The sequence below is a fragment of the Tribolium castaneum genome, chromosome 1 (genome assembly GCF_031307605.1).
Source record: "Tribolium castaneum strain GA2 chromosome 1, icTriCast1.1, whole genome shotgun sequence".
Classification (NCBI taxonomy): Eukaryota; Metazoa; Arthropoda; class Insecta; order Coleoptera; family Tenebrionidae; genus Tribolium; species Tribolium castaneum.
In genome coordinates, this window is record NC_087394.1 from 15,684,262 (window position 1) to 15,710,608 (window position 26,347).

General features: G+C 30.2%; 1 protein-coding gene across 3 annotated transcripts in view; it reads left to right on the forward strand.

Annotated features, from left to right (window-relative positions):
- Nmdar2 (NMDA receptor 2) overlaps positions 1-26,347 on the forward strand; it is a 186,540-nt gene that overhangs the window by 68,660 nt on the left and 91,533 nt on the right. For all 3 annotated transcript variants that reach the window (XM_015978316.2, XM_008193054.3, XM_015978318.2), the window contains exons 2-3: positions 1,806-2,161; positions 25,183-25,423. In XM_015978316.2, coding sequence (XP_015833802.1) covers positions 1,806-2,161; positions 25,183-25,423 — 597 coding nt within the window. The remainder of the gene's footprint in view (positions 1-1,805; positions 2,162-25,182; positions 25,424-26,347) is intronic.

A 26,347-nucleotide genomic window follows, 5' to 3' on the forward strand; every position in this document is an offset into this window, starting at 1 on the left:
TTTTTGCTATACCTACTTATTAACTATTTCAAAACTATAAAACGCCAACGTCGCATTTTACCGAATTATTTTTTTTAAATGGCATTGATAAAATTGTAAGATAGTTTTTAAGGATAAGATCTCTCATTGAAATTTTATGCATGAATAAGTTGTAACAGCTAATTTTTAGAGAAAAAGCGACGTTGGGGTTTTTATAGTTTTGAAACAGCAAATATATTACTTTAATATAATACTTTAATACGATATAGCGAGATCTAATGTTTGCCAATAATACTCATATTTCTTTTAACTAACATACTAAAAATTTCTAAAAATAGAAAATGTGTTATTTATTAACATTCGATAATCCTATTTAATGTTGCAGAATAAATTTCAAATTTACAGGACAGTTTGATCATAATTAATTGAATGCTTTGTAAAATATCATGTTTCTCAAAGTTCTAGAATGCATAGATAATTCACAAAATTATGAAGTTTGCAAAGGTGCAAAATATAGTCAAGTCAAGTCACGTCAGGTCAACAAGCATTAATGTTGCGAAAAATTTAGAACTGATGAGGTTTTTTGCATAAGTCCTTTTTTTATTGACTGTAAACTAAATTCTATGCAAAAAATTGAACAGTTGTTTTGTTTGAGAAAGTTTCTTTACTACTTGTTCAAAATGCGATTGTTTTAGTGGTAAGAAACATAAAGTTGTAATGAGTTTAAGAATTTCAGTAAAACGAAAATGCGGTAATACGGTTAAATGAATTAAAGCAGAAAATGTTACATACATTTTATGTAGTGAGCTTTCCCTAGATTTTATTTGTACTTTTAATTTATCTTAGAAATGTTTTCATGCAATTGTAAAACGTTGTGTAAACACTTGTACTTTGTATTAGAGCGGAGCAAAAATAATTAAAAGCGAGAAAGGAAATTTTAAAAGAAATCCTTCTTTCTCCGCTATGCTTATAATACTTTAATTCTACAATGTGTTCAAAAATGGTTGTTCATCAAGTCCCCTAATGAATTCAAATTCACTGTGCCACTTTGTTTAAATGACTATTGTAATCTGAGTATTGTCATCTCTGTCAAATTTTTGAATTAGCATTTGACCCACTGTTTTGAGTTTTTCGACAAAGTTGTTACTAGTGTTGGATTTGTCTTGATTTGTGTTTTATATTTCCGTGATATTTGTTGTTGTGTAATGTTTCGTTTTTAAATTCCAAGCCCTTTTGCATTATTTTGACGGATCTGTCACTCTGACGGCCTTCACAATTTAAATTAAACGGCACATTACGATTAAATTTCATAGGTGACTTGATGAACAACCATTTTTGAACACATTGTATTTTATAACGATGTAACGAGATATATTTGTCAACAATACTAGTCATGTGTTTTCTAACGAACATACGAGGAATTTGAAAAAAGTCAAAAATATATCATATTTTGGCTTATATCATTTGATAATGTAATTGAATATTGTCGACTCAATTTGAAATTCATAGGCCAGTTTGATCATAAATTTAATGAAATGTGCTGCTGTGTAAAATATCATGTTTATGAGAGTTCTAGAATGCATAGATAGTTCCCGAAACTAGGGAGTTGACAAAGGTGTGAAATATGGTCATTTTTAGTAAATTAGTTAGATTTAATGTCTTGTTTACATTGAGCGATCCAACAAAATGACAATTCATGTAATAAATCAAAGACATCTGGGTTACAAGCAATTTGTAGAACCATAAACTGTTGACAGAAATTTCACCAAAGAACCCCTTTATTCAAATTGTCTCCTTGATACTTAACAAGCATTTTTCTCTTTCAGCAATTCTCAAGTCCCTCTGCAAGGAATTCCTTTCGGTTAATGTGTCAGCCATTTTATATTTAATGAATTACGAGAAATACGGTCGAAGTACGGCATCTGCACAGTATTTCCTTCAATTAGCCGGCTACTTAGGGATACCTGTCATCGCCTGGAATGCGGATAATTCAGGATTGGAAAGGAGAGCATCACAATCTTCCCTCCAACTTCAATTAGCGCCATCGCTGGAACATCAAACAGCTGCGATGTTGAGCATATTAGAGAGATATAAGTGGCATCAATTTTCAGTGGTAACCAGTCCGATCGCAGGACACGATGATTTCATACAGGCTGTGCGGGAGCGAGTCTCGGCAATGCAGGTAATCCCACTTCTAGTTATAAAAGTGGAAAAACCACTAATTAAATTCATTTCAAGAGCCAACGAAATCATAACTAACGACTTCTCTAATTACATGCATTTTTAAAAAGAGTCTGCTTAGAAAATTATATTATTTCAAAAATAATGCAGTATTTCATTCATTAAAAAAACATAACTTTTTTTTGAAACACTTTGTAACAACCAGAGTGGCCCGGCTCAGGTCTCGTTCTCTGTAGCTCAATTATTACTTGAGGACGTATTTCAGGAAAATATTTTTGATTGTACAGAGTGTTCCAAAAAAAAACGTCATAATAATATTTGTTAACGGCATGTTATTCTTAAATGTAAAATGCTATTCTTAGCTTCTTAAATGTTGGTAAATCGGTCCAGGGATTACTAAAAACAAAAAAAAATTGGTTTTAGACCTTTAGTTTTAAAAATTAATAAAAAATAATTTTATACTAATTTATTTATTAATATATTTATATTATTATAAAAAATAATAAAAATGGTGTTTTCTTGAAGACACTATTAATAATTACGTTTTGAACAAGACCTAACATCTTTCTTGAAAAAGGAAAAAGGAACATTTTTTTGTTAAAACCCTAACGTAAATCCCAACATATTTGGAGTTATTTGCCAAAAACCCTTATCACGTTCGACTTTTAATCATTAAAATCATTTTTCATTGACAGAATGATTTTTTGGTAAATAACTCCAAATGTGTTAGGAAAAAAAAATTTTAAATTCTACATCGATTGACAAAAAGAACCGTTATTGATATATATTCGTTAAATTTGTCATTAAAATATTTGACAAAACAAGTTTTCAGCAAATAACTCCAAATGTGTTAGGAATTACGTTAGAGTTGTGATAACAAAAAATGTTCGTTATTTAATTTCGCATCGAGTGATGTAAAAATAAACAGGGTTGGAATCATCCTTTACTTTTATTCATTAAATTTTTCATTAAAATACTTGACAAAACAAGTTTTTATGAAAGAACTCGGAGTCTCGGAATGTGTTTTACACATTTACGTTACAGTTTTGGTATGAAAAAACGTTGATTTTCTAATTCCCCATCAAATAGTGCAAAAATAAACAAGAATTGCCATTTAAAATAAGCAAAATAAAATTTCAAAAGCTCGAAAATAAATTGTAAACACTCTGTGATAATTCAGATCAATTAAACTTAATTAATAAGTCTGTTAGACCTTATTCAAGACGTACGTACTAATAATTTTATCAAAAAAGCATTGTTTCTATTTGAAAATTACTAAGTGAAATAAATGAAAGCAACTGTTTATTTTTAAAATATTTTGAAATAGCATATTTATACAAAAATAAAACTATTCGTAAAAGAATAATTTTAAATTTTGTACAGGTACATCAACTGTTGTGTATTTACATACCTAATATTTATACAATTTACTCAATAAATTCACCTTACTTTACTCTAGGCAAATTCTTTTTCTAAAATATAATTTATTTAGTCCATTGAGTATTTTTCTTTCCACTGCAGTAGTAGGAAGGTAGAAAAATTATTAAATTGATTTTGGGACATCGTCTTAAATAATTTTTAATAGCTTTTCTGAAAAGATCTTGTCCTCTGATAACACTAAATAAAAAACGTGAATTCTAAAATAATTTATAGAATCCGCAACTGTTTTGTTTTTATTTCCATAACCAAATTGCTTTGTTTTTTTTCTTGGCTTTACAATTTTTACGATTAATTGAATTTGGAAATACGTTTTTACTTAATTTTGTAAAAGATTTAAACAAGTTGTTATGTTCATGGTTGAACATTTTACTAAAACTTACTTTAATTAAAGAAATCGAATTGCATACCAAAAAACCATTGGATATACAAATTTGTAACCACAGTTGAATGAACCATGAAAAAATTACACATGGGTCATTTTTTGTGCTCTTTTAATTTTTGTGTTTTTTTGCGATTTAAAACTTTTGTATTCGCTGTATTCGCATACATTTATTTATTCCGTCAATGTGCTGAGAACAAATTTGGCGGTTAGTGATACTTAGTGTTTATTTTACTCCATTTTTCGTCATAAATAAATTTACAAAACGAAAATTTCTGACAATAATTGACAGGTATGAAATATAAGGAGCTTAGAAGAGGGAACAGACGAACAGGTTAACATAAATTTAACTATGAGAGAAGTTAAAACGTAAATATAACTAAAGCCGTTTAAAAGCGCTCGAAAAAAATTTATTCTGCGAAAAATCAAAGATTTTGCTCTAAATTCTTTAAAGGAAACGATTAAACTGACTAAATATTTTCCTGTTACCAATTAGTTTATTGTTCATAGTATATTATTATTGCTTTGTTACTTTGTTGTATTATTTACATAATAAATAGTTTAACAAAAAAATAAATTCGAATAAGTGAACAATCTCCATTTTATGAAAACCTCTGTTTTTATTAGTTTACATAATAAACATTATTCTGATTATTTATACTTTATAAATACTTTATAAATGTTGTGCTTTCAAAAAAAAGGTCGGCTCTATTCATTAATCCCTTTGATTGCATTCAGGCGCTTAATTTCAAGAACAAGAACGCATTCGTGAAATAGATTGTGTCACAGGAAATATTAGTTATTGTTGAATGTTTCTCAGAAAAAACATTTAATGATCAACAGTAAAAAATGCTGAAACAGCTAGACCATTTCTTTATAATTTTTTTTATTTTTATTTTAATTTTGATTTTGCGAAAGGTGGCACTGGTGGCAGGTCGGTGGCCGGCCCGTGTGCCATGCACACATTTCATATCGGCTTGACTCGGCTCTGTTAGAGACATATAAGAAGGTGGAAAGGCATCATAATAAGCATTAAAAAATAATTAGCATGTCATTTGAAAAATATTATTATGACATCATACTTTGTATAATTAAAAATATTTCCTGAAATATGTCCTAGAGTATAAATAACGTCTACAAATGATCAAAAGTCTAACTTTACAAATAACTGAGCTACAGAAGACGGGAGCTGAGCTGGGCCAGCCTGTATAACATTCGAGCACTGAAATTGTTTGTTCTGTCTCCACATATCGAATATTCAAAAATGTGTGGCATAGTTTTAACCACGAATACCTCTCTATAAATGAGATTAGATAGGAGAGTAATTAAATTATTGACCCAGCTCAAAAAATTGATAAATTGCAACTTTTCAAAATTTGGTATGGAAAAATGGTTTTTTGGAAATATTTTTGTTATTGCTCATCCAAATATTATGACCTTAAATTAAACTCTACACCGTGCTACAAAATCAGTTTAGTTTAAACCCAAATAACTCAAGAACGATACATTTTAACGATGTGAAACAAGAGTACCTTTTTTTATGAAAAAATCATTGGTCTTTTGATTTTTGGCATTAAAAATACGTTGTAATAGGTTGAAAAATTGAGTTTTGACTAAAAAACTGGAACGGTCCCCTTGTCACCGAAAATGTATAGCTTTAACAAGACTTCCATATACACCACATCAACGAACGTTTTTTTGTCTCTTGAAGTAGAAAGTTTTATGATAATTGGTTAAACGATAACAAAAATTATTCCAAAAAACATTTTTCAATACCGATTTTTAAAAAGTTATAATTTTTCTATTTTTTGAAGTGGGTCAGTAAACACTGCCCTATCTATTTGTGTTTGTAGAGTAGTATTCGTGGTTAAAATTATCCCACACATTTTTCAATCACCCGATATATCATGTAAATGCATTTTGGACATTATTGATTTTGATTGTGTTAGTTGTGCTCATGATAACCTAGAGGTAATAAAACCGTTGAGTACAAAAGTAATAAAAATAAATTACAGCTTGAAAATACGTTGTGATTTGGAAAAATGGAGCTCGCGTTAAAAAATGATGGTTTTATTTGAAAATATCTACACAACAAATTCTCTTTAATTATGATGTAATTTACAGCTTGGGTATTAAATATAGTAAACAAACTAGATTAATTAAATTAATAAGATCTGAGTGACGTGTGATGCTTAAATAAATGAGTAGGTGTTCGCATTAATGAAGTAAATTCCGGGGGCTAGACGTCTTCCTGAACATCTAAATTAATTTGTTTTTATTTGATCCTTTCATATTTTCACTCTTTGGGATTACTCTGTGTAGTGAATACTATACTACAATAAAATATCATTTGAATAAATAGTCACACAGGTGATAGAAGCAACTAAATTTTGTAATAAAACTTAGATTTAGAATTTGGCACAATTGGCTGTGAATTGTACAAGGAGTCTCATAAATAATACATTACGTTAGAGGCGGCACAACATATTGTTCCACAACAAAATATTGTTATGGTGATATATCGGATTAAATCGATTTTTATGGCGTGTTACATCATCTGTTATCAGTCAAGTCAACGAAAAAGAAAATTTTTCAGGAGGGGGACTTTAATATGTAACAACTTCATCAAAATTTATTACAAATAATTAAATTTGGTGAACCTTTTGGTAAAAGGTGTTTCAACATCAAGTACAACGTTTAATAAAAAATTGGTTTTGTTACGATCTGGTTGAGTGCATTAAAATATGTATAACTAAGGAAACTAAGAACTGTTTGTTAGTTTGCATTTTCGCAAGAACTTGACGTTCTTGAAAATATACGGTGTGTCTAAAAAACTTTATTCTTTTTTATTGTTAACTTCTGTCAAGATTTACCAACTATGTATCATTTTAGTTACCAAATGGTTACAAAATGTAGTCTTTGTAGTTTAAATTAATTGTTAAAGATTTTTTTAGATTAAACTTTAGTAGCAGATTTTTATAAATACAGACTGACCCAGATGTGGTAATCGGTCTATAACTTTTTTGCTATTTGAAATATTGTCATGTTGTTTTTATTATATGATAGATGTTTTTAAAGTTTACAATCTAAAATATTTTTATTATACACAAGGTTTTGTATACAGGGTGGTGAATCAAAGTTATATTTTTTAATGGAACACCTTGTATATTTTTACATAAAATTCTACGGAAAAAATAATGAAAGTTTATATAAACTATTATGGGTCTATCTTTTCTCTTTTCGGAATTATTCAAGTTTTTGTTATAAAAAGATAAAAGATTTTTGAAAGATCACTGCGAAGTCGCCTATGCATATCTTCCGGCAAATTTGCAACAGAAAAATCCAAAATATCTTGTAGTTTTAGCAAATAGTCGACTTTTACTTGAAAGACGCACATAATGTACATACAGGCTGTGCCAAAGCGCAAAAAGTTGAATAACTCTTTTTTTTTCAAATGGAATACCATGTATTTTTCTTTATGTATCGACAGCATTTTTTGATATGTACTAATGTAATGTAATGACTAATTGCATTAGTAATGTTATTATTACCTGATACATAAAAGAAAAAAAATTAATCACTAAGAAATATTTTAAATTTGTTATGCAAACCGCATATCATTAGAAAACGTATAAAAAATGCTATCGACTACATGTAGTACATGATGTGTTATATTTGAAAAAAATTAGTTATTCAATTGTTTTGGCACAGCCTGTGTATTATATCTACGTGTTTCAAGTAAAAGTCGACTATTGCTAAAACTACAGGGTACTTTGAGTTTTTCTGTTGCAAATTTGTCGCAAAATATTCATAGACGACTTTGCAGTGATATTTCGTAAACTGTTTTTTTTATAACGAAAAGTTAAATAATTCCGAAACGAAAAGAGATAGACCTATAATAATTTATACAAAGTTACATTTTTTTTTGCGTAGAATCTATTTATGTAACAATATATAGGCTGTTCTATTAAAAAATATAACTTTAATTTACCAGCCTGTATGCAACACCCTGTGTATAATAAAAATATTTTTAGTCACGACAATATTTCAAATAATAAAAAAGTTATAGACTGATTACACACCCCTGGACCAGCCTGTATATAAACATTGATCTAACTTTGTCCTACTTTAAAAACGATACCAAAATTTAATAATTTATTAATGCTCTGAAGAAAGTTATTTATTGTTTAAATTATCTAAAATAAAAGAAAATTTAAAATCTATACACCAAACGTTTTAATAAAAATAACGTGACAAGTCCAGATGACGACTTTTTTAAAGTTGTTTGGTACTGTAAACCTGTACATTTTGGTAAATATTTCATGTATCAGCGTATATTTTCTGATGTTGTGATGTTGAGTAGAGTTTAATCTAAGATATTCTAAAGAGAATAATAAATATAGTGGCGGTCAGCTCGATTTGCGTGTGCGTCATCAATTTCATTTTTTCATTACCAACACAAAGCTACAAAAAATTATCAAAAACAATGCAAATTTAAACAACTAAGGGGTATCTAAGGGTGGTATCCTTGAACATTAATTTACATGTGCACTTGGACAACACCGTCAAGTGTCACGAATTTGTCAACCTGACATTGACAGTAAATTATAGACGTCATCGCATGGTTGTCGAAAGTGTTATCGGTGTTAATCGCAAGTATTTTCCGTTCGTTTATTGTGTTTTGTGATTTGCGTTTCGTTAGGTTTTTGATTCTGCGTTTATTAGTTCTTGTTTTGTGAATCTGTATTTTTTGTAACAACTCATAATTTAAACACTTCGTAACCTCAAAAAGTATTTGATAGTTTGTCACCGCTATGCCCCTGCTATGTAAACTTAGTGACAGAAATGTCAGATGACGCACACGCAAACGGAGCTGAGCGCTACCATAGCTATTATTTTACCTATAAGCAAATGTAAAAATATGCACTTGGCATAATAATGCGCTCTTTAATTATAATTATAATCTTCATTTTATTTTATTACATTCTATATATTTTTTATTATCAGTTTCGTAGATCTTTTCGAGTTGTTGCAAATCCTATTATGGACAAATTTATGTAACTGAACTATTACCTTTTATTTAGTTTTATTTCCAATTTTAGCATTGTTATTTCATTGTGCTCGAAGCAAAAACAAGGTAAAATGTTATTCTTGTATAAACAGAGGAAACGTATATGCCTAATGATGGAGATATATACAACCCATTCATCCTATTTGCTGCCGGATACATAATCAATTTCCACAGTCCCACAAGAATATTATGGCTAGGAATATCAACAAATGGAAATAATTTAAGAAAATAATCAAAAACAGTTGGTAAAAAATAAAATCAATATAGTATATTATGATACGAGTTTTATAAGATGCATTTTGTCGCACACACGGATTTAGGGCACGACGAGCGCAGCGAGGAGTGCCATAATAGAGTAAGTATTTTTTCTACAGTATTTTTTCTACTTTGCACTTTTTGTACCAAAAAAATTAATTTTGAAATTTAGAGAATTTTGTGGCAGATGACAGCATTTGAGCGCAGGCCGTGAAATGAATTTAATATTTTAGACCAAAGGATAATGAGATCTCAAGTTATATACTTGCACTGAATTTTAAAGTTATGTTTGTACATTAGTCGAAAGGTGTTCGAAGGGGCTACATGTCAGGAATGGTACAAAAGTCTCTAAAGAATCGTATTACATTAATTTGATTAAATTATGCACATGAAACAGGTGCCAATTGACACTGAAAGTTCTCTCGAATAATTGTCAAAAAACTAGGTTGTCAACATTATCCAACTAAATTACTCTGGTTTTTAGTGTAATTATTATGGCACTCCGTTGGATACTTACGATACGCAGCAAATAGCGTATTCAGTACGAAACCGAAGTAGAAAAAATAAATTTTGAACGTGTAATGAATATAATAAAAAAAAATCTAGTTTGCATGAATAGTCAATGAGAAAAGTGATCTTGTTGCTGGAGGTGTAATAATTCTTTTTCAATTTTTTCCTTTTTCAATTTCAAATTTACGCAAAAAGCATTAAACATTAAGTCCACATACGATGTATGTACCAAGGAATACTGAAATGCTGCTGAGACAATGGAAAAAACTGAAACGTGAGTCGACTTGCTTTACTGTTGTAAATTTTTTAGAGACTTTGAGACCGTTACAAAAAACTACAGGATTATAATCTCTATACAAACTTTCTAGGATTGTCTAGACTCTTGTTTACGTTCTACGCCATCGGAAAAAGCTCAAATCGATTAGGAAAAAACGATTCGAAAAAGTAATTTCACTGGTAATTAAGAGTTTTGTTGAATACACCTAAAAAGCGCGTTTTAACAATTTTGCTGATCATGTTGCGATATCTCATCGAGATCCCGTTTCGTTTCAATAAGCTATTCTGACATGTGGTTTGAATGTCAGAGGGGATAACTTCTGCGAATGGAATACAGCAGAAGCATTTACTTTGCTAACACAACTTGTGTTCCGGTGATAACAATTTTATTGTGTACAGAAAATTTCAGCTTTACTTTTTTATTCCAATTAAAAATTAAAGTGTTAGATGGAATGATGGGGGCTTACAATGCATTTCAAAGTTTTAACGGAAATGCTGGCTTTGTGCGATTGAATAAAATATGACTTATTGTTTCATACGTTTGACTAATGTACATAAAACCTCGAAAAAGCAAGAAGGTTTAAAAATGGCTCAATTTCATGTTTTATTTTAAATTACGCTCACCGTAAACCGATAGTGGGTGTGTTGTTATATCGTAAATAATAAATATAATCTTTTATGATCGATAACAGATGAAACGATGTAGGTAATACCAGAAGCATTAAAATTTCCGAAATAAACACGGAAATTGTGTTAATCCCTATAATCACAGACAAAAACCTATATTTCTAGACAATAAAAGAGCACTTAAAACACATTTGCCTCAGTTTTGTCGTGAATAAATCACTCTAATGTTTGCAATTAAAAAGCAGTCGTGCGAATCTATTTAGTAAGATTTACAAGAGCCGAGAAAATCCAGTTGCTAGTAGTTACTGTAAAAAGATGAATTTATGTGTTGAGTAAAATTTTCAAGTGTCTGTGCATTGAGGGAGTTGTAAAAACGTTATTTTAGAGCCATCTTTATAATACTTTAAACGGATCTCATTTTACCACAAAATCAATTAAACAAACAAACAGACACATCACGTCCCAAGAGTCTTAGTATAGGGAAGACTGGAACTTGGGTCCTTAAGAGCGAATATTGAGTGCAGACTCTGTCATTGACCGCTCTCCAAGGCTTCCTTTTATGTCGTATATTTCGAGTCTTGGACTTTTTCATTATATTTCTAATGTCTGGCTGAATTAAAAGGCTTGAAAACGTTAGAAGTCTAAATAGATAGTGAGTTGGAATTACGCAATCGCAATGTGTAGCTATTACATTTTAATGTGGTGTTGAACTGTTGAAACTACCACAACTACAAACAAGGTTATTGCATTTTTAATATTCAATAACTTGTTAAACTTTAACGACTTTGGAGAGCAGTGCTGTCCAACTACCTTTAGTCTGTGGACTATTTTTAAGAAACACTTCGTCCAAAAATAGAAAAATAATAATCAAAGTCAGTAATAATTATTAACTACGATTTACGAACTAGAGGGCTTGAAATTGGTTGGAATAACGTAATTTAAACTTAGTGCGATTTTTTTACTTTTTTAGCGAAATGGATTGAAATAAGTTTCTGATATGGATATCTAAAACTAAGGATGTGAAACGATGTACAGATAAAACGTCCCTGTTTTTGATAGTTCCGTTATTGTCACCAGAGGCGCAGTTGTTCCATTACCGTTCAAGTTTTCAGAGCAATGAATTTATGAAAATAGTTGTAATCAAATAACGGTTAGCACAAGGCCAATAAAAAAATGCAGGCAGATAGAGCAGTAAATTCTCAATAATAAGAGATAAAAATAATTCAAAAATTATATCCCAAACTATATTAAAAAAAATCAAATGTTTACTAATTTGCACACTGATTCTTATTTCTCAAAACGCTGCGAATTCCGTTACAGATACAAGAAAAATGTCAGGAAGAAAGTTGTTGAGAATTAAATTTTCTTTAAACAAATTCGGAAGACTATATCCCTGTTTTCAAGCATTTAGGCCCCAAAGTCATTCAAAGACGCTCAAGTGACGGATTTATTTCATTTTGCCGGTGAAAAAAAATTACACCTAAACAGTTGAAGTAGATATATGGTGTCGCCGATTTTTTTGTAGAAAATTTAATTTCCTACAACCTCGTTTCTTACACATTTTTGTATCTTCCACCGTATTCGCTGCGCTTGCAAAAATATCAGGTGGAACACAAATTGATAATTTTTATGCGATAATTTTTTGTCTATTTATCAAAACGCTGTAAATACGGCTGAAGATATAAAAAAGTTTAAGAAATGAGGTTGTAGAAAATTAAATACTCTACAAAAAACTCCGCGACACCATATTCTTATCTTCAACGGTTAACTTAACCACCGGTAATTTGAAAGAAATCTGTCGCTTGAGCGTTTTTAGGGCCTAAACCGTGGAAGATAAAGATATGGTCTCGCTGACTTTTTCAAAGAAAATTTAATTATCTACAACTTTTTTCTGAACATTTTTCATCTGAACAACTTTAACCGTATTCGCAGCGTTTTGAGAAATAGAGGACGAAGCGCAAATTTTAAATTAATTATTTTATTTTATATTTTAAATTTTAAATTATTATTTTCTCATATTTCTTATGAAAATTTTAGTCGGCAGCTTTTCTCAGTTTGTTGAGAATACAAAGATACAATACAAAGTAATTAGTGAATTGGTTGAATTTAAAGTAATTTAAAACGATTTGTCACCGTTCATTTAGAATTGACTGAATCTACATAAGTATATAAAAAATAAACAAATGGGATTAAAGTCATTATTGATTCTTTTGTTTTTATATTTCTTTATATCTCTTATTTTTGTACGTCTATTGTCTAAATTCCAGTTTATTTTCTTTTTTTCCGAAATCTTTTCAGATTGTTTACGCAAAATGCCTTAAAAGTTTATGACTTAAAAATAGCTTTTAAATATTGAAAATGTTTGTAATAACGCACCTTGGACCTCAAAAACAATCTAAATCGGGTGAAGTTGTCTGAAATAATTCAATTTGTTCGTCATTCGGCGAGTTTTAGCGAAATGTGAAAACAAAAACACATTAAATTAAATTATTGTTTTGCGGGACGAATGTGTAAAAATACCCACGAAGTGATTTTTATAAAAGGGTAGGCGCTATTTGTGGTCTAATTTTAAAAATCAAAACAATTATGAAATGGGTTTTAATGTAGTATAAGCTGATGGTATTATTTTTTTTATGTAATTGTCATTGTATAATTGTTTTAGATGGAAAATTTGAAAATTTTAGATTGTATCATTGATACAAACATGTGCAATATGTTTAAAAAGTAATAAAAATGAAGAAAATTATTAAAAGCTAATAAAATCTAGTTACCACTATTGTTATGTCAAAAAACAGAAAATAATAAAAAATATTGCCAATATTTTTCCAAATACACTTGCAACATATACAGCTTGCTCAAAAACTGTCGCACCAACTCAATGATGTGTGGTAGAGAACTGGCTACATATAAAGGTAAAAATAGTAAAAAAATTCTTTGTATTAAAATTATTGATAAATAACGAATCTTAAATAAATGATATGTGGCAATGTTATCTAACAGTCGTGATCTCAATAGAATTTGATCAACAATAAAAATAAATTATTTTTGAAACGGTTTCCTAGGAAATAATTCCCAGTGTTGACACATCTACACAATGTGATTTTTTGATAAATTTTAATTTTTTTCAATCAAAAAAAGTGCTGAAGTCTGATAGAAAATTTAAAAATAATTATTCATCGTTTTGTTAAGGAACGATTATCTAGTGTGAAACAAAAAAACATTAAAAAATAATAAAATCTAAAGAAGTTAACACAAGTTTGTAGCTCCAGATTTTTTAAAATATGACTACACCATTGTTCTCGAAATCCGCACTTGCTTCTCAATAACGTACCACTGAGTTGGTGCGCCAGTTTTTGAGCACCCTGTATGTTAAGTAATTAAAACTATTAATTTTAAAGAAAGTGTTTACATGTAACAAAATTTAGATCTAAATTTTTTTATTAGCACTATGCTACTTAGTTTTATTAACTTTTGTTAATTTGTTTACTTTTTTAAACATTTTTGTGTTTATTCGATACAACTTTTTTGAGTAAAAACGATTTAAAATTTATGTTATAGACCATTAACCGCATGAAAATCAAGAAGGATGACCAGAACCAAACTGACATGGGTCTTTTGGGGTTAGACCGCATCGATTTGTAAGAAAATGTCGACGTTTTGGCAGTACTTGTAAGAGGCATTTTCAGGACAGGTTCTGACCACAAAGGCTGTGATCATACCTGATTTTCATGCTGTTTATGGTTTGTTAGACACGTTTAAATTAATTTGCCTCAAAATCAGTGAGTTGTATTGCAACAACACACAAGAGACTATTTTTGTGTAAAAAACACATGGAATTTATGATTTTGTTGCTGAAAATGTCAAAAAACTGAAGCCAGAATAGTTTGGGTACCCTACACCCCCCAGTTTGGGACGCCCCTGATTAAAAATTTTTAGATTTGATCCTCGAATTCGATTAGGTGATAAAGATTATTGACTGTATCAAATTTTGTAATTCTATCTAGAAAAAGAAATGCTAGAAAGCCGCAGCTGAAATACAAATAATACATCATTAAAAAGTGGTATAGCTGTCATAAAAACACATAAGTATAGAGTGACCTAAGGACAACATGCTACATTAGGTATAATTGCGGGGTTTATGAACATATTTAGAACACATTTAGTATGTTCGAACATCTGTCCTTTTTATGTACTATGGTTTTTTAGTAGTCATTTGGCAGATACTTTGATAAACATAAAAAATGGTAATATTTTTAGAAAGAACATGAAATCTGATTTAAAGCTGAAAGAAGCTGACAGAATGATTCTTTAAAGTCAGTTTTTCGTTCAATCTCTATCTACACCAACGTTATTTATGAGGTGTTCGAAAAATGCATCAGATATGAGCATGGAAGGTACCTATAAACACAAATTTGTCACTTATTATTTGTAACTCATCTTTCAAGGGTGTAACTCACAAGAGCTGCATTTGTGAAAATTAAAAACTTACGTTTTCATAAAATGCCTGAGTAGTTAGTTTGAAAAAGCATTTTTATTTCCAAACGATTTGTGGGTTTCTGGATACAACAATCTTCTTAAGCTGGCTTTACACAACATACAATTTTATGGTAGTTAAATATGTCCTTAGTTTTAACAGTTAGGGGTTTTAACAAAAGTTATGTGGCGATAGCGTTACAATATCTTCCATTGTTTGGAGCTAGTGGAATAAAAGGGTCGGCTTCATCCTAATCGCATATGAGCCAATGAATGTTTTGAATTTCCATTACACATTGTAATGCTAGAAACAGTAAAATGAACGTTTTTTATTTTAACTATTAAACTTCGAATGTAATTCTTGCTCTTTGAAGCAAGAAGAGTCAAGTTACTTAATGTTGAAACCCAACTTTTAGTCTTAAATTTTACTGTATAAATCAGGAGTGAAAGAAAGGTCTTGCATAGGAATTGCTTTTCAAACAGAAACCAATTGAAACGTAGCTTCTAAACCTGAATCACACCTGTTGTAATTTATCTCGGTGAAAAAAATAACAGTTAAAATGGAAATCACCAAATACACAATTTAAACCTTACAACCCTTGTCTTTGTAAATAAGATGCTAAGCATTTAATAATAATTTAATAATTTGCTTCTCGTTTTTTGACTAGTGTGGTTTCTTAATTCGACTTCCATAATTTTATTGATGGATTTTGTCCTCGGACAAAGGTATCAAAATATGATTTGAATCAAATAAACTATCTCTTAATGAAGACAAAACACAATTAATTACATTTTTGTTACGCAACATTGATGAAACTTCAAAAGCTATTAAATTATTGGGTATTTATGTTGATAATAAATATACTTGTGAAAATCATGTAGCTTACATTGCCAATAAAATATCACAACAAATTTACTTATTAAGACAACAAACAAAAGTTTCTTTCAAAAAAACAATTATCACGGCGTATTATTCTTTCATACAAAGCCACTTAACGTACGGTGCACTACTGTGGCGGCATTCTTGTCATACGAAAATGCTATTTGCACTCCAACGTAGAAGTATCGGCATTATTAATAATTTAAATTATAGAGAAGATTGTCACAAGAGTTTCGCAGATTTTGTGGTCATGACACTTCCGTCTTTCTACATTTATTTTTGTTTACTTTTTGTTAAAGATAACTTTTCACAATTTTCAATACTAAATCATGGACATTATACTCGTCATAAAGACTTATTAGCTGTTTCAAAACTATAAACACGCTAGCGTGGCATTTTACCGAATTATTTTTTTAAATAGGATTGATAAAATTGTAAAATAGTTATTAATTATTATTACAATAAGGTCTCTTATTGTAATTATAAATTACATTAGCTATTATTTTCATAATATGAATAATTTATAACAGATTATTTTGAGAGAAAATGCGACGTTGGCGTTTTTATAGTTTTGAAACAGCTAATACTTCATTATGAATTCTTAAGATTAAATCGTTCGCGAGACGCTGTCAATTATTATTGTTTAAAATTCTTCAATATTTTACCTTTTCATATTAAAACCTTACCTTGTAAAATATTTAAAAAATGTGATCAAAAAATTTTTAGTGAAAAACCCATTTTATTCTTTTAAAGAATATCTTAATTGTGACTTTTCTGTATTATAAATTTTCACTAAGAATGATTTATACACCGTGGAACTTTTAACTGGAATAAAGTTTATAATTTTGATTTAGGCGATTGTAGTGAGAATTCCTAAACCAGGTCACTTTTTATTTTTCTTTGCCCACTATTTGGTGCATATGGTTATTGTTTATCTGCTGTCAGAATTGCACAGCCACCTCTAACATTTTTTTTTCAAAAGTAACGGTATGTCAAGTGACACCTTGTATGAAAGCCCACTTCGCAAGCAATACAATGCACTATTTGTTTTTTAAATTTTTTCAAAGCCTACGTGATAAAAAATAAATACCAATTTATAAGTTGAATATTATTTAATGCAACAATTGTTCAAAATGAGCACGGTTCCTCTCCTAGGAATAACATAACAATCGTAGCATGGATCTCTAACATTTTGCAAGATTTATAGTGTAATTTGATTTCAAGTTACAAAAATTGGTTTTCATTTTTTTATCGCATAGGCTTTGAAAATATTCAGAAAACAAATAGTGCGTTGTATGTCTTGCAAAGTGCCCTTGACACTTGATATTAAAAAAAAAAGTTAAAGGTGGCTGTGCATTTTTGAAGGCAGATAAACAAAAACCGCATGCACCAAATAATGCGCAAAGAAAAACAAAATCGACCTCTTTCAGACGTTTTTACAAAAATCGCTTATATTTAAGTTTCAAATTTTGTTTTAGTCAATAATTCCACACTGCAATAATTTTTTTCTTACTTGTGCATTGACAATATTTAGAAAACAAATAGTGCGTTGTACTGCTCTTTGAAATGAGGTGTCACACGACATACCGTTGTATTTGAAAAAAGTTGGAGGTGGCTGTGTAGTTTTGACAGCAGATAAACAAAAACTATATCCACCAAATGATGGGCAAGCAAAAACAAAAAGCGACCTGTTTCTGGAATTTGCACAAAAATCGCCTATATCCAAGTTATGAATTTATTCCAGTTATAAATTCCACACTGTATAATATGTTCACTTACATTGTTTCTGCCATTATACTTATTGCTGACTTGAATAAATGCCTACGTTGTATATTGACACCAATAAAGATTATGATTATGATGTTGACTATGATTATGATGATCAAGGGATTCTTTTTTCCTGAAAGTTTGGTTTTTGTAATATCTGCTAGTGACTGAAAGTATTTCATTTCTTTTAGCACTCCTAAAACATCCACCCTCTTCAATAATTTTCTAATATTTATTTATCTCTTCGTCTGCAGTGGAGTTAACACAGACGTGCTTAGTTCATCTCATAAATACTCGTAAAATCGTAAGATACGAGTAGTTCTAACAAATTTGCGGTTTTATAAACGTTTCTAAATGTTAATATTATGCTGTAAAAGTAACTTGGTAGTATGCTGACGTTTCCCACTAAGTCAGTCCTTTTTGAGGGCTACCACTAAATGCTATTAAATGATATTCAAGAAACGAATGAATTGAAGAAAAGAAGTTTTGAGAAAGGTCTGAGTTGGTCTGAAATGTTGACAAACTAAAATGCGCCTAAAAAAGATTTTTACTTCAGTTCATTATTACACTCTCAAATTATTGTAAATTAAAAACAAAGCCTTAAAATTCCTCAGACTTTTTAAAGAAAAATCTTGTCAATAATTACAACTTTCTTAAAAGAGTTTTGAATCTTACAGGACAAGTTCATGAGGACCTATTTTCACCTATTGAAAATTTATTTCTTTTGTAACAATTCAATGCTTTCTATAAATGATTACTTCATGTGATTTGTTCTTTAATTTTAATAAATAATTTCAATATGTGGAGATTTTTTTATTACAAGTCGAATCAACTTCCTGATTAATAACTTTATCATTAAGTTTACAGTCTGTTTTAAAACTGATTTATTTCAAGACCAATTATTGAGGAGATATTTTAAAATATATTTCTTAAACTACCACTTTACTAAAAGCTTGAATCACTTCATTAATTACCTATTTACCCAAGTATCACTTGATTTATCTTAAAATGGCACAGAATTGTGAAATCAATAGTGATAATAACATTACCCGTTACACAAATATTGACATATCTCTGCCACACACAATACGGTGTCGAAACCGTCTGACTGCAGATACACGTATTTGTAGTAAATTTGATGTAAATTAAAAAATAAAAGCACGAGTTTGATGAACTTTTAAGGATGCTCCACTTTGCAATAATGATTTTATTAAACTTAAATTAAATCAGACACGAATTCGGATTACGAAATAAGGCAACCGCACTGAGACCGTAACTATTGATTCGTTTCGGGTAGATGTAAATTCAACGAAGATGCCGAAAGACGATTTTTGTTAATGCAATTTACATAATAACGCAAGTAACAAGAAATTTCAAGTGCCATTTAGCACATAAAACTGATTTAAATTTATTCAAATTATTATTAAATGTGCGACTAGAAATAGGACGTGCCCTCTGGCACAATTAAATGATTCCACGCATTGCACCAAAACGCTGTGGGTATGTAATTTCATAATGTAGCCCAAACACAATTGTTATACCATTGTGTTAGTCCCGATTTTTCAGAAATGTACAATTCAAGCTGATTAATTATGCTATTCAGCAGCAACATTTCGCACAAAAGTTTGTATTATCAAACAAAGGATTGCCCTTGCTGTCCAATAATTGATTCTGCTACATTCTTTCTCTTCGAGATCTTGTTCGAACACGAAATGATCGTCTTAACTCTGTAGCGGATAGCGGACTTGATTAATAGGGCCCAAGATCACTGTTCTTTGACAATTGGAAAAGTTGCTTTTTCTACTTCGATGACGCAGCGTTTTGGTGCTTTGTGGACCTGTTAGGATGACGTTCATCGGCTGCAATTACAGGGTGAAGATGACGCAGATAGCGAGCAGAATCTTAAATTCTTAAACGAGTTACTACTAGCTATCTAGGAAGATAGACCAAAAATGCAGTGAAATAATTCTTTAAATCAAAATGTTAGGGATAAGCTTGCATTTTTTCACATAAGTTACAGTGAAGTATTTAAAAACCTTTAGTCAAAGCACTGTCTGTTACTCTGTTTCAACCCCCGAGAAGGGGATCAAAAAATGAAAATAAATTGTTTTTAAAGATTATTCAAAATCGGTAATAGGAAAAAAGTTTGAAATAAAAATTGTAAAGCAATAAATTCTACATTGGTATATTAACGTATAAGTGGATGTTGAGGTCTTTAAAACACGCGCGACTCGAAACAAAGCAAGTGTTTTAAAGACGTTATCCACGAATCTTCACGTTATTTTTTTAGTGGTAGACTCTGAAATTATAAATACTGATATAAATATGACAAAAATTGGAAATAATATAATGTGAGATCAGTATACCTTTCGTTGTCATGGAATTGACTGTCATTATAATAAAAAACCATTATAAAGTTGTCATTTTTACTTCACGTTTCTTGGGTTATTGGGTTATTGGGTTAGCGTAGATCTCAATGAGACAAATGAGCACTACCATTGAATTTTGGTCAATCCTACTCGCAGAAAAGTAACTGGCACGCAATGGAAATTTTACAATTATCTCTCACCCATACAAAGTTAAAAAACAATATTTTTGACTTACTTTTGGTACTGGATGCTTTAATTTTTTCCAAAATGACTAAAAGACTGAAAAACAACTGAAACATTCTAGATACTTGAACACTCAGGACTTTCTCTTCAAAAGCTTGAATTACAGCCCCAACTATTGCTTCGTTTCCAGTGACGTGTTTTGTCCTCACTCGATTTAGTTCAGGTACGCTTCCTGTGTCTTCAAATTATTGACGATTCTTTGAACTTTAAATTTCATAAATAGCATTTCACAAAAAGTCCAACAACACTTTCCACAGGCGAATATTGATTCCTTTTTTAACAACACAGAAATTTCAGCCACTGTTGTTGGTTTTTAAAGTAATTTCACCAAATTAAAACAATTTTACTTTTCTGACAGTGCGCACACTTTTGACAGTTTTTTTCAGTGGTACACAAAATGCCGCATAGAAATGCTTCATCAATTGTTTCAAAAGGTGACTGCCCACATTACTATCAAAATTTGGATTAAGTTTTTAACAACAAAATTTAATTTTTTTCTTGGATCAGCCGAGCGATTTGGTTAATTTTTTGTGTGGCCATTTATTTTTCGGGGTTTAATGATCCAACGGTAATTTGGCTTAATTTTAAATAAAAGAAATGTGTTTTAAAATCTTATTTTTTAACTCAAGGTCATTTTTTGCCCCTAATTGAAAGATCACCTCCAAAAATATGTACATTCTAAATTTCATATCAATCCGTTAACAAATAACTGAGATATTAAGCACGAAAGTCTTAGCTGAGACACCCTGTATTATTAAAATTAAAAGAGTTAAGAACGACTTATAGTTAGATAAATTTTATCGGTTTAATAGTTGCTAAGGTAGGAACACAGTAGGGATGATCTGCTGATTGGTGTTTCTACAGAAATTATGGACCGATAAAATTTAACGTTAACTTCTTGTAGAAACTGTGCGTACATGTACTTACTTCTAGTCGTATTTACGAAATAAACAACAAGATTATTAAGACGTAATATTTGTTTCAAAAAACAACTTTAATTTTTCACAATAGGTTTTCTCTTTTAATTAATGGGTTTACTTGGCACCAGATTATAATTATCACACGGAAACTTAGTAAGTTTTAATCTTTTATCTATTTGAACCAAAAAAATGTAAATGGACTGTTGTCATTTTTTGTAAAGTTTTGAAGCAGAGAAAACAATTTTTATACCGTTTGCCATCGGTGGACATTAAACAAAAACAAAAGTTACGCATTGTTTATCGAACTTGTAAATTGTCATTGAAGACAAAAAATGTCCTAGCCATTTGGAGCTCTTGGAACTCAAGGAGATGTTAAATCAATTGAGTTATTTACTTAATTACAATTTTTACATACATCGAATGGTATAAAAATAAACAGGGTTTGCAATGTAAAATAAGCAAAATAAAAGGCTTTAAAAATTAAAAAAAAATGAAAATAAATTGTAAACACCTTGTAGTAACTCAAATCAATCAAAGTCACTTAATATTTCTGTTAGACCTTGTTTAACACTTACGTGGTAATAATGTCTTCAAAAAAGCACTGTTTCAATTTTTATTAATGTTTAAAACTAAAGGTGTAAAATCGTTTTTTTTTGTTATTGTTTTTTTAACAGTAATCTTTGATCCAATTTGAAAAAAACTTAGGGACTTGTAAGAAGCTAAAAAGGTTTCATAATTAATACAAAAAAATAATAGCATGCCATTAAAATATCATTATTACGAGGTCATAATGTTTTTGGGATATTCTGTATAATCAAAAATACTTTTCTGAAATGTGCCCCAGAGTATAAAAAATATCAACACTCCAAGTTTTATAATACCTGAACTACAGAAGACGGGAGCTGGGCTGGACCATCTTGTAGATGTAGATCTACATAACTTGTTATGTCTACTATAAACCAATAAAAACTTCCCTAAAACTGCAGTGATTATTCTGGCCATTATTAGAAATCTTAAACAGATGGTGAACCTCTTGCAGGTATTGACAAGTTTTGTTTAAGATGTTTAACTGAAAAAATCAACAATGACCAAAATAATGACTGCGGATTAAGGAAAGTTTTTATTCGTTTATAGTACACATAACGAGTTATGTGGGCTTCTACAACTTTCAGATCACTTCACTACTTTACATTCTTCTTCCTGAGCCGAACTTCTCACCCTATTTATATGCACCAATTATAATTTAGAATTCAGTTTTCCAGAAATAACTTAACCAGCAAGACTTTAGCGACCGAAAACTAACGGCCTTAATTACTCTGTTAATTTTTTATTAATACAAAAAAATCAAAAGAGTATTTTCATCTCCTGTAGGTAAAAATCCAAAAAAATGCCGAATTACAACTAAATTACAAAATTCAAATCCATTTCAATTTGTTTTAATGTTTTTTTTATAGTTTACTATTTCTAGGCCTCTAATTGTTTGAAAAGGTAGGGTGACCACGCTTCAGAGACAAATACTCGTAGGTTGCGATTTCACTTCGAGCGCATTTTACAATACTTTTACCTAAATTGCAATCACGTGGTAGATACTACTGAAATCGAGATAATTCTTGCACCAAAAACTGACCTGAACTGTTTGCTTTATTTTATCTCGATTAAGTAGTAGTCCATCTTTTAATAGTTATTTCTGGTACACGCTCCCAAAAATGGGAACTGCTTTAACTTCGCAAAACGTCATTTTAAAGAACAAGTTCTTAAAGTCGTCATAGCAACACTTTTCGGACTCTAATTCATTTTGAGGACTCTAATTTATTTATTATGTGACAAAAGCACGACCTCCTTAATGAAATGTATCAATATCTCGTCTGGGCATTTCGTAAAAAATGCACTGAAACAGTGATTCCATAATTCTGCGCGTTGTTATGTGCAGTACGTCAACTTCTGTCATCAACTGCCAAGAGTGTCAAGTTATTAATGAACTGTCAACAATGACAATTTATTATTGTTTCAGTAAATCAGTCGTTGCTATGACCATCGATTGACTGCACTTTGATGAAAGTGGATTTGAAACGTAAACAATTTTACAATTTGGTTGTTCTAGAGAACTGGTACCAAAAAAGTTTGTATGCAACATTACCGTTAAATAGTTTTAGCAGACTCAATTCATTAAGGACTCGGCTTCTTCGTTGCCTCGTCCATTTGTGGAAGTGATTCGAATCTCGGTACTGCCATAAAAATTTTCTTGTTTTTTTTTGTAAAATTTAATTAATAAAACAATTGAAATAGAATATGAAGTGTCTCAAAAAGATATTTTACCTATGTCGTTTTGTCAATAATATTATAATTTACGCCAATTTTTATCATTCTAGCAGTTCTTGAAATTTATGACATTAAGTTCAGAACGATTTTTTGAGAAAACGATGCATTTTTGATTTACACAAATTTTACTTAATCGATTTGTTTTGGTATTTTCTATTTCCTTTCAAATTTTATATTACTACACAATTATGTAACGTTACAAGAAAATATAATTTTATTCAGTTTCTTTTTATCGAAACTCAACTTTGTGTAAGCACGTTAGAAATTAGAATCTTCATTCAATGACAAACTTTTTACAGAAAATTGAAGTTGCTACTCGTAGCTTTATCTAGAAAGAAGATGTAAACGCAAGATTTTTCCTATTTTATGTTTTTGTAAAATTTTTTCTAAAACCTTTAATTCATAATGAAATCAATTTTAAATCAATCCAAAAACGATTTTCGCATTCGAATTAAGCAGAAAACTTTACATAAGAATCAAATGTTTATGATGATTTTTAAAAATTGTTCACATCATCTCTTTACTTAAGGTGCGATTAATTATTAGTCTTATTTTTTGGTATATGATTAATTGTCGACGTTTCGCTAGCTTTTTTGAGTCTTCTTCAGGACAGTTAATAGAGAAACATTTGTGTAGTGTGACGGGGAACCAACGATAAACGTCGAATTCATCATCCCTTTACATTTAACCACCCTAAACTTTGTTAATTAATAGTTATTAATAATAGGAGAACAAAAACACAAGCTTATACTTGGAGGCCTGTCGTTATGCGAGTTGCATACCTAGACATCTGAGAACTTTAAGCGTTTTCATATGAGTGTTATTCAATTTTTTTGTGGATCATTTTAATTTAAAACACGTTGCTATAGGAGACGTGTTTTAAAATAGTGTTTATAATCTAGGATTTGGACATTAAAAAGAGAGCTTAAAATGCTACAAAAAAATATGAAAACAGTCAAGAAATTATTTTTATACAAAATTTTATGCATTACAGTTTTTGTTTACAAGGTTTTTCTAACTCTTACCGACTTTGAATAATCTTTAAAAACCCTTTTCTCCTGTTTTCAACCCTATCTTTTTTTAAATATTTCTTCACAGTAACTTATATTAAAAATGCGAGCTCATATCCAACATTTTAATTTAAAGCCTTATTAGCGGTTTCCACGTAGGTATCTGTACGGTATGGACAGAAACTGAATTTTTCATTGTAAAAGTTTTATAACAATTAATTCTAGTCAGTAGTGGCACATCGTAATACTCTTTTCTCTAGCGTCAGAAAAATAAAGCAAAATATTTAGATGTTTACAAACACAGCCTTAGATCGATTTTGAAGCTGATTGAAAATTGTACAGACGTTTTAGGTTCACTCTTGTATGAAATTGCAATTTAGAAAACTCGTAAATGTACGTTTCTTCGACTGGCGAAACCGATTTGGCCCCATTTAACTCTAATTTCTGTAAGTAAACAAAATTATCGTAATTATTTTTTTCCAGGACCGCTTCAAGTTTACGATCCTCAACGCAGTCCTCGTATCACACCATCGCGACTTGGCTGCACTTGTGGATTCTGAAGCCCGAGTAATGCTGCTTTATTGTACGAGTCAAGAAGCAATAGACATACTTACTGCCGCTAAGGATTTTCACCTTACTGGAGAAAATTATGTTTGGGTTGTAACACAAAGCGTTATAGCGAACCCACTTGAAGCACCAGGCCAATTTCCAGTTGGCATGTTAGGTGAGTTTTATACGCGATTACCTTCGTCTTTTGTTCTCCAAACGTATGATTTGATAAAGTTATCCGCTGGGAAAATCGCACAACAAAAACAAACAAGACGCTTATAAACTTCAAAATCTTAAACTTTTGAATCTTCAAAAATCTCACTGCATATTTATTGAATTGGTAAAACTAAAAGCTCAAAATTAAGTCGTTTGGAGCTTAATCTAATCTAAAATTGTTTCAGTTTTAATTAAGTCATAAAAGCCTTACCTTCTGCGATACGTTCTTAGATTTTTGTCGAGCCATAAACTTTAAATTCTCCACGGTGTGGTGGTTCGACTATCGCAGGTTAAACTTCCGGCTTAAATATTTGTTAGAAACCTCAGAAAATAAAGTTGAGTGAAGTAAAATTTATGACAAGCTCCTCATCCTAATTCAAAGTTTGAAGTTTCGAGCAATGAGAGTAAAAGAAGATGAAAGGAATGCTTATACGGTTATTTTTCAATGAAGTTGCTGCAGCGTTTTCTTAATTAAATAATTGCATTACTGATCAAACGTTTTATCAAATTTAAAATAACCCAATTAAATTTAAAGTGGGCAAAATAAAACAATAATTTGATTTTTTCTTTGTTGGTAAGTTTCTCAACGCACTAAAAAATTCATAACGAATTTTGTTCCCGGGAACCAATTTAAAAGTGTTTAAAAGTTGGAATCTAAATCCAAACTAAAGAATTGCGAAAAATTTGTCGGTGGAGTAAATCTGACGTAAAATAGTGGATTGTTGTGGGTTTGCGTTTTCTCCTATACTTTTGGCATGCATTAAAAGCACTGTAAAATCAAATCTCCTGTCTTATTTATCATTTTTGCTGCATACAATAGCAGAAAATGCTCTTTTGGGAGCGCGGCTTTTATTTACATCATAATTAATCAAATTTACATGAA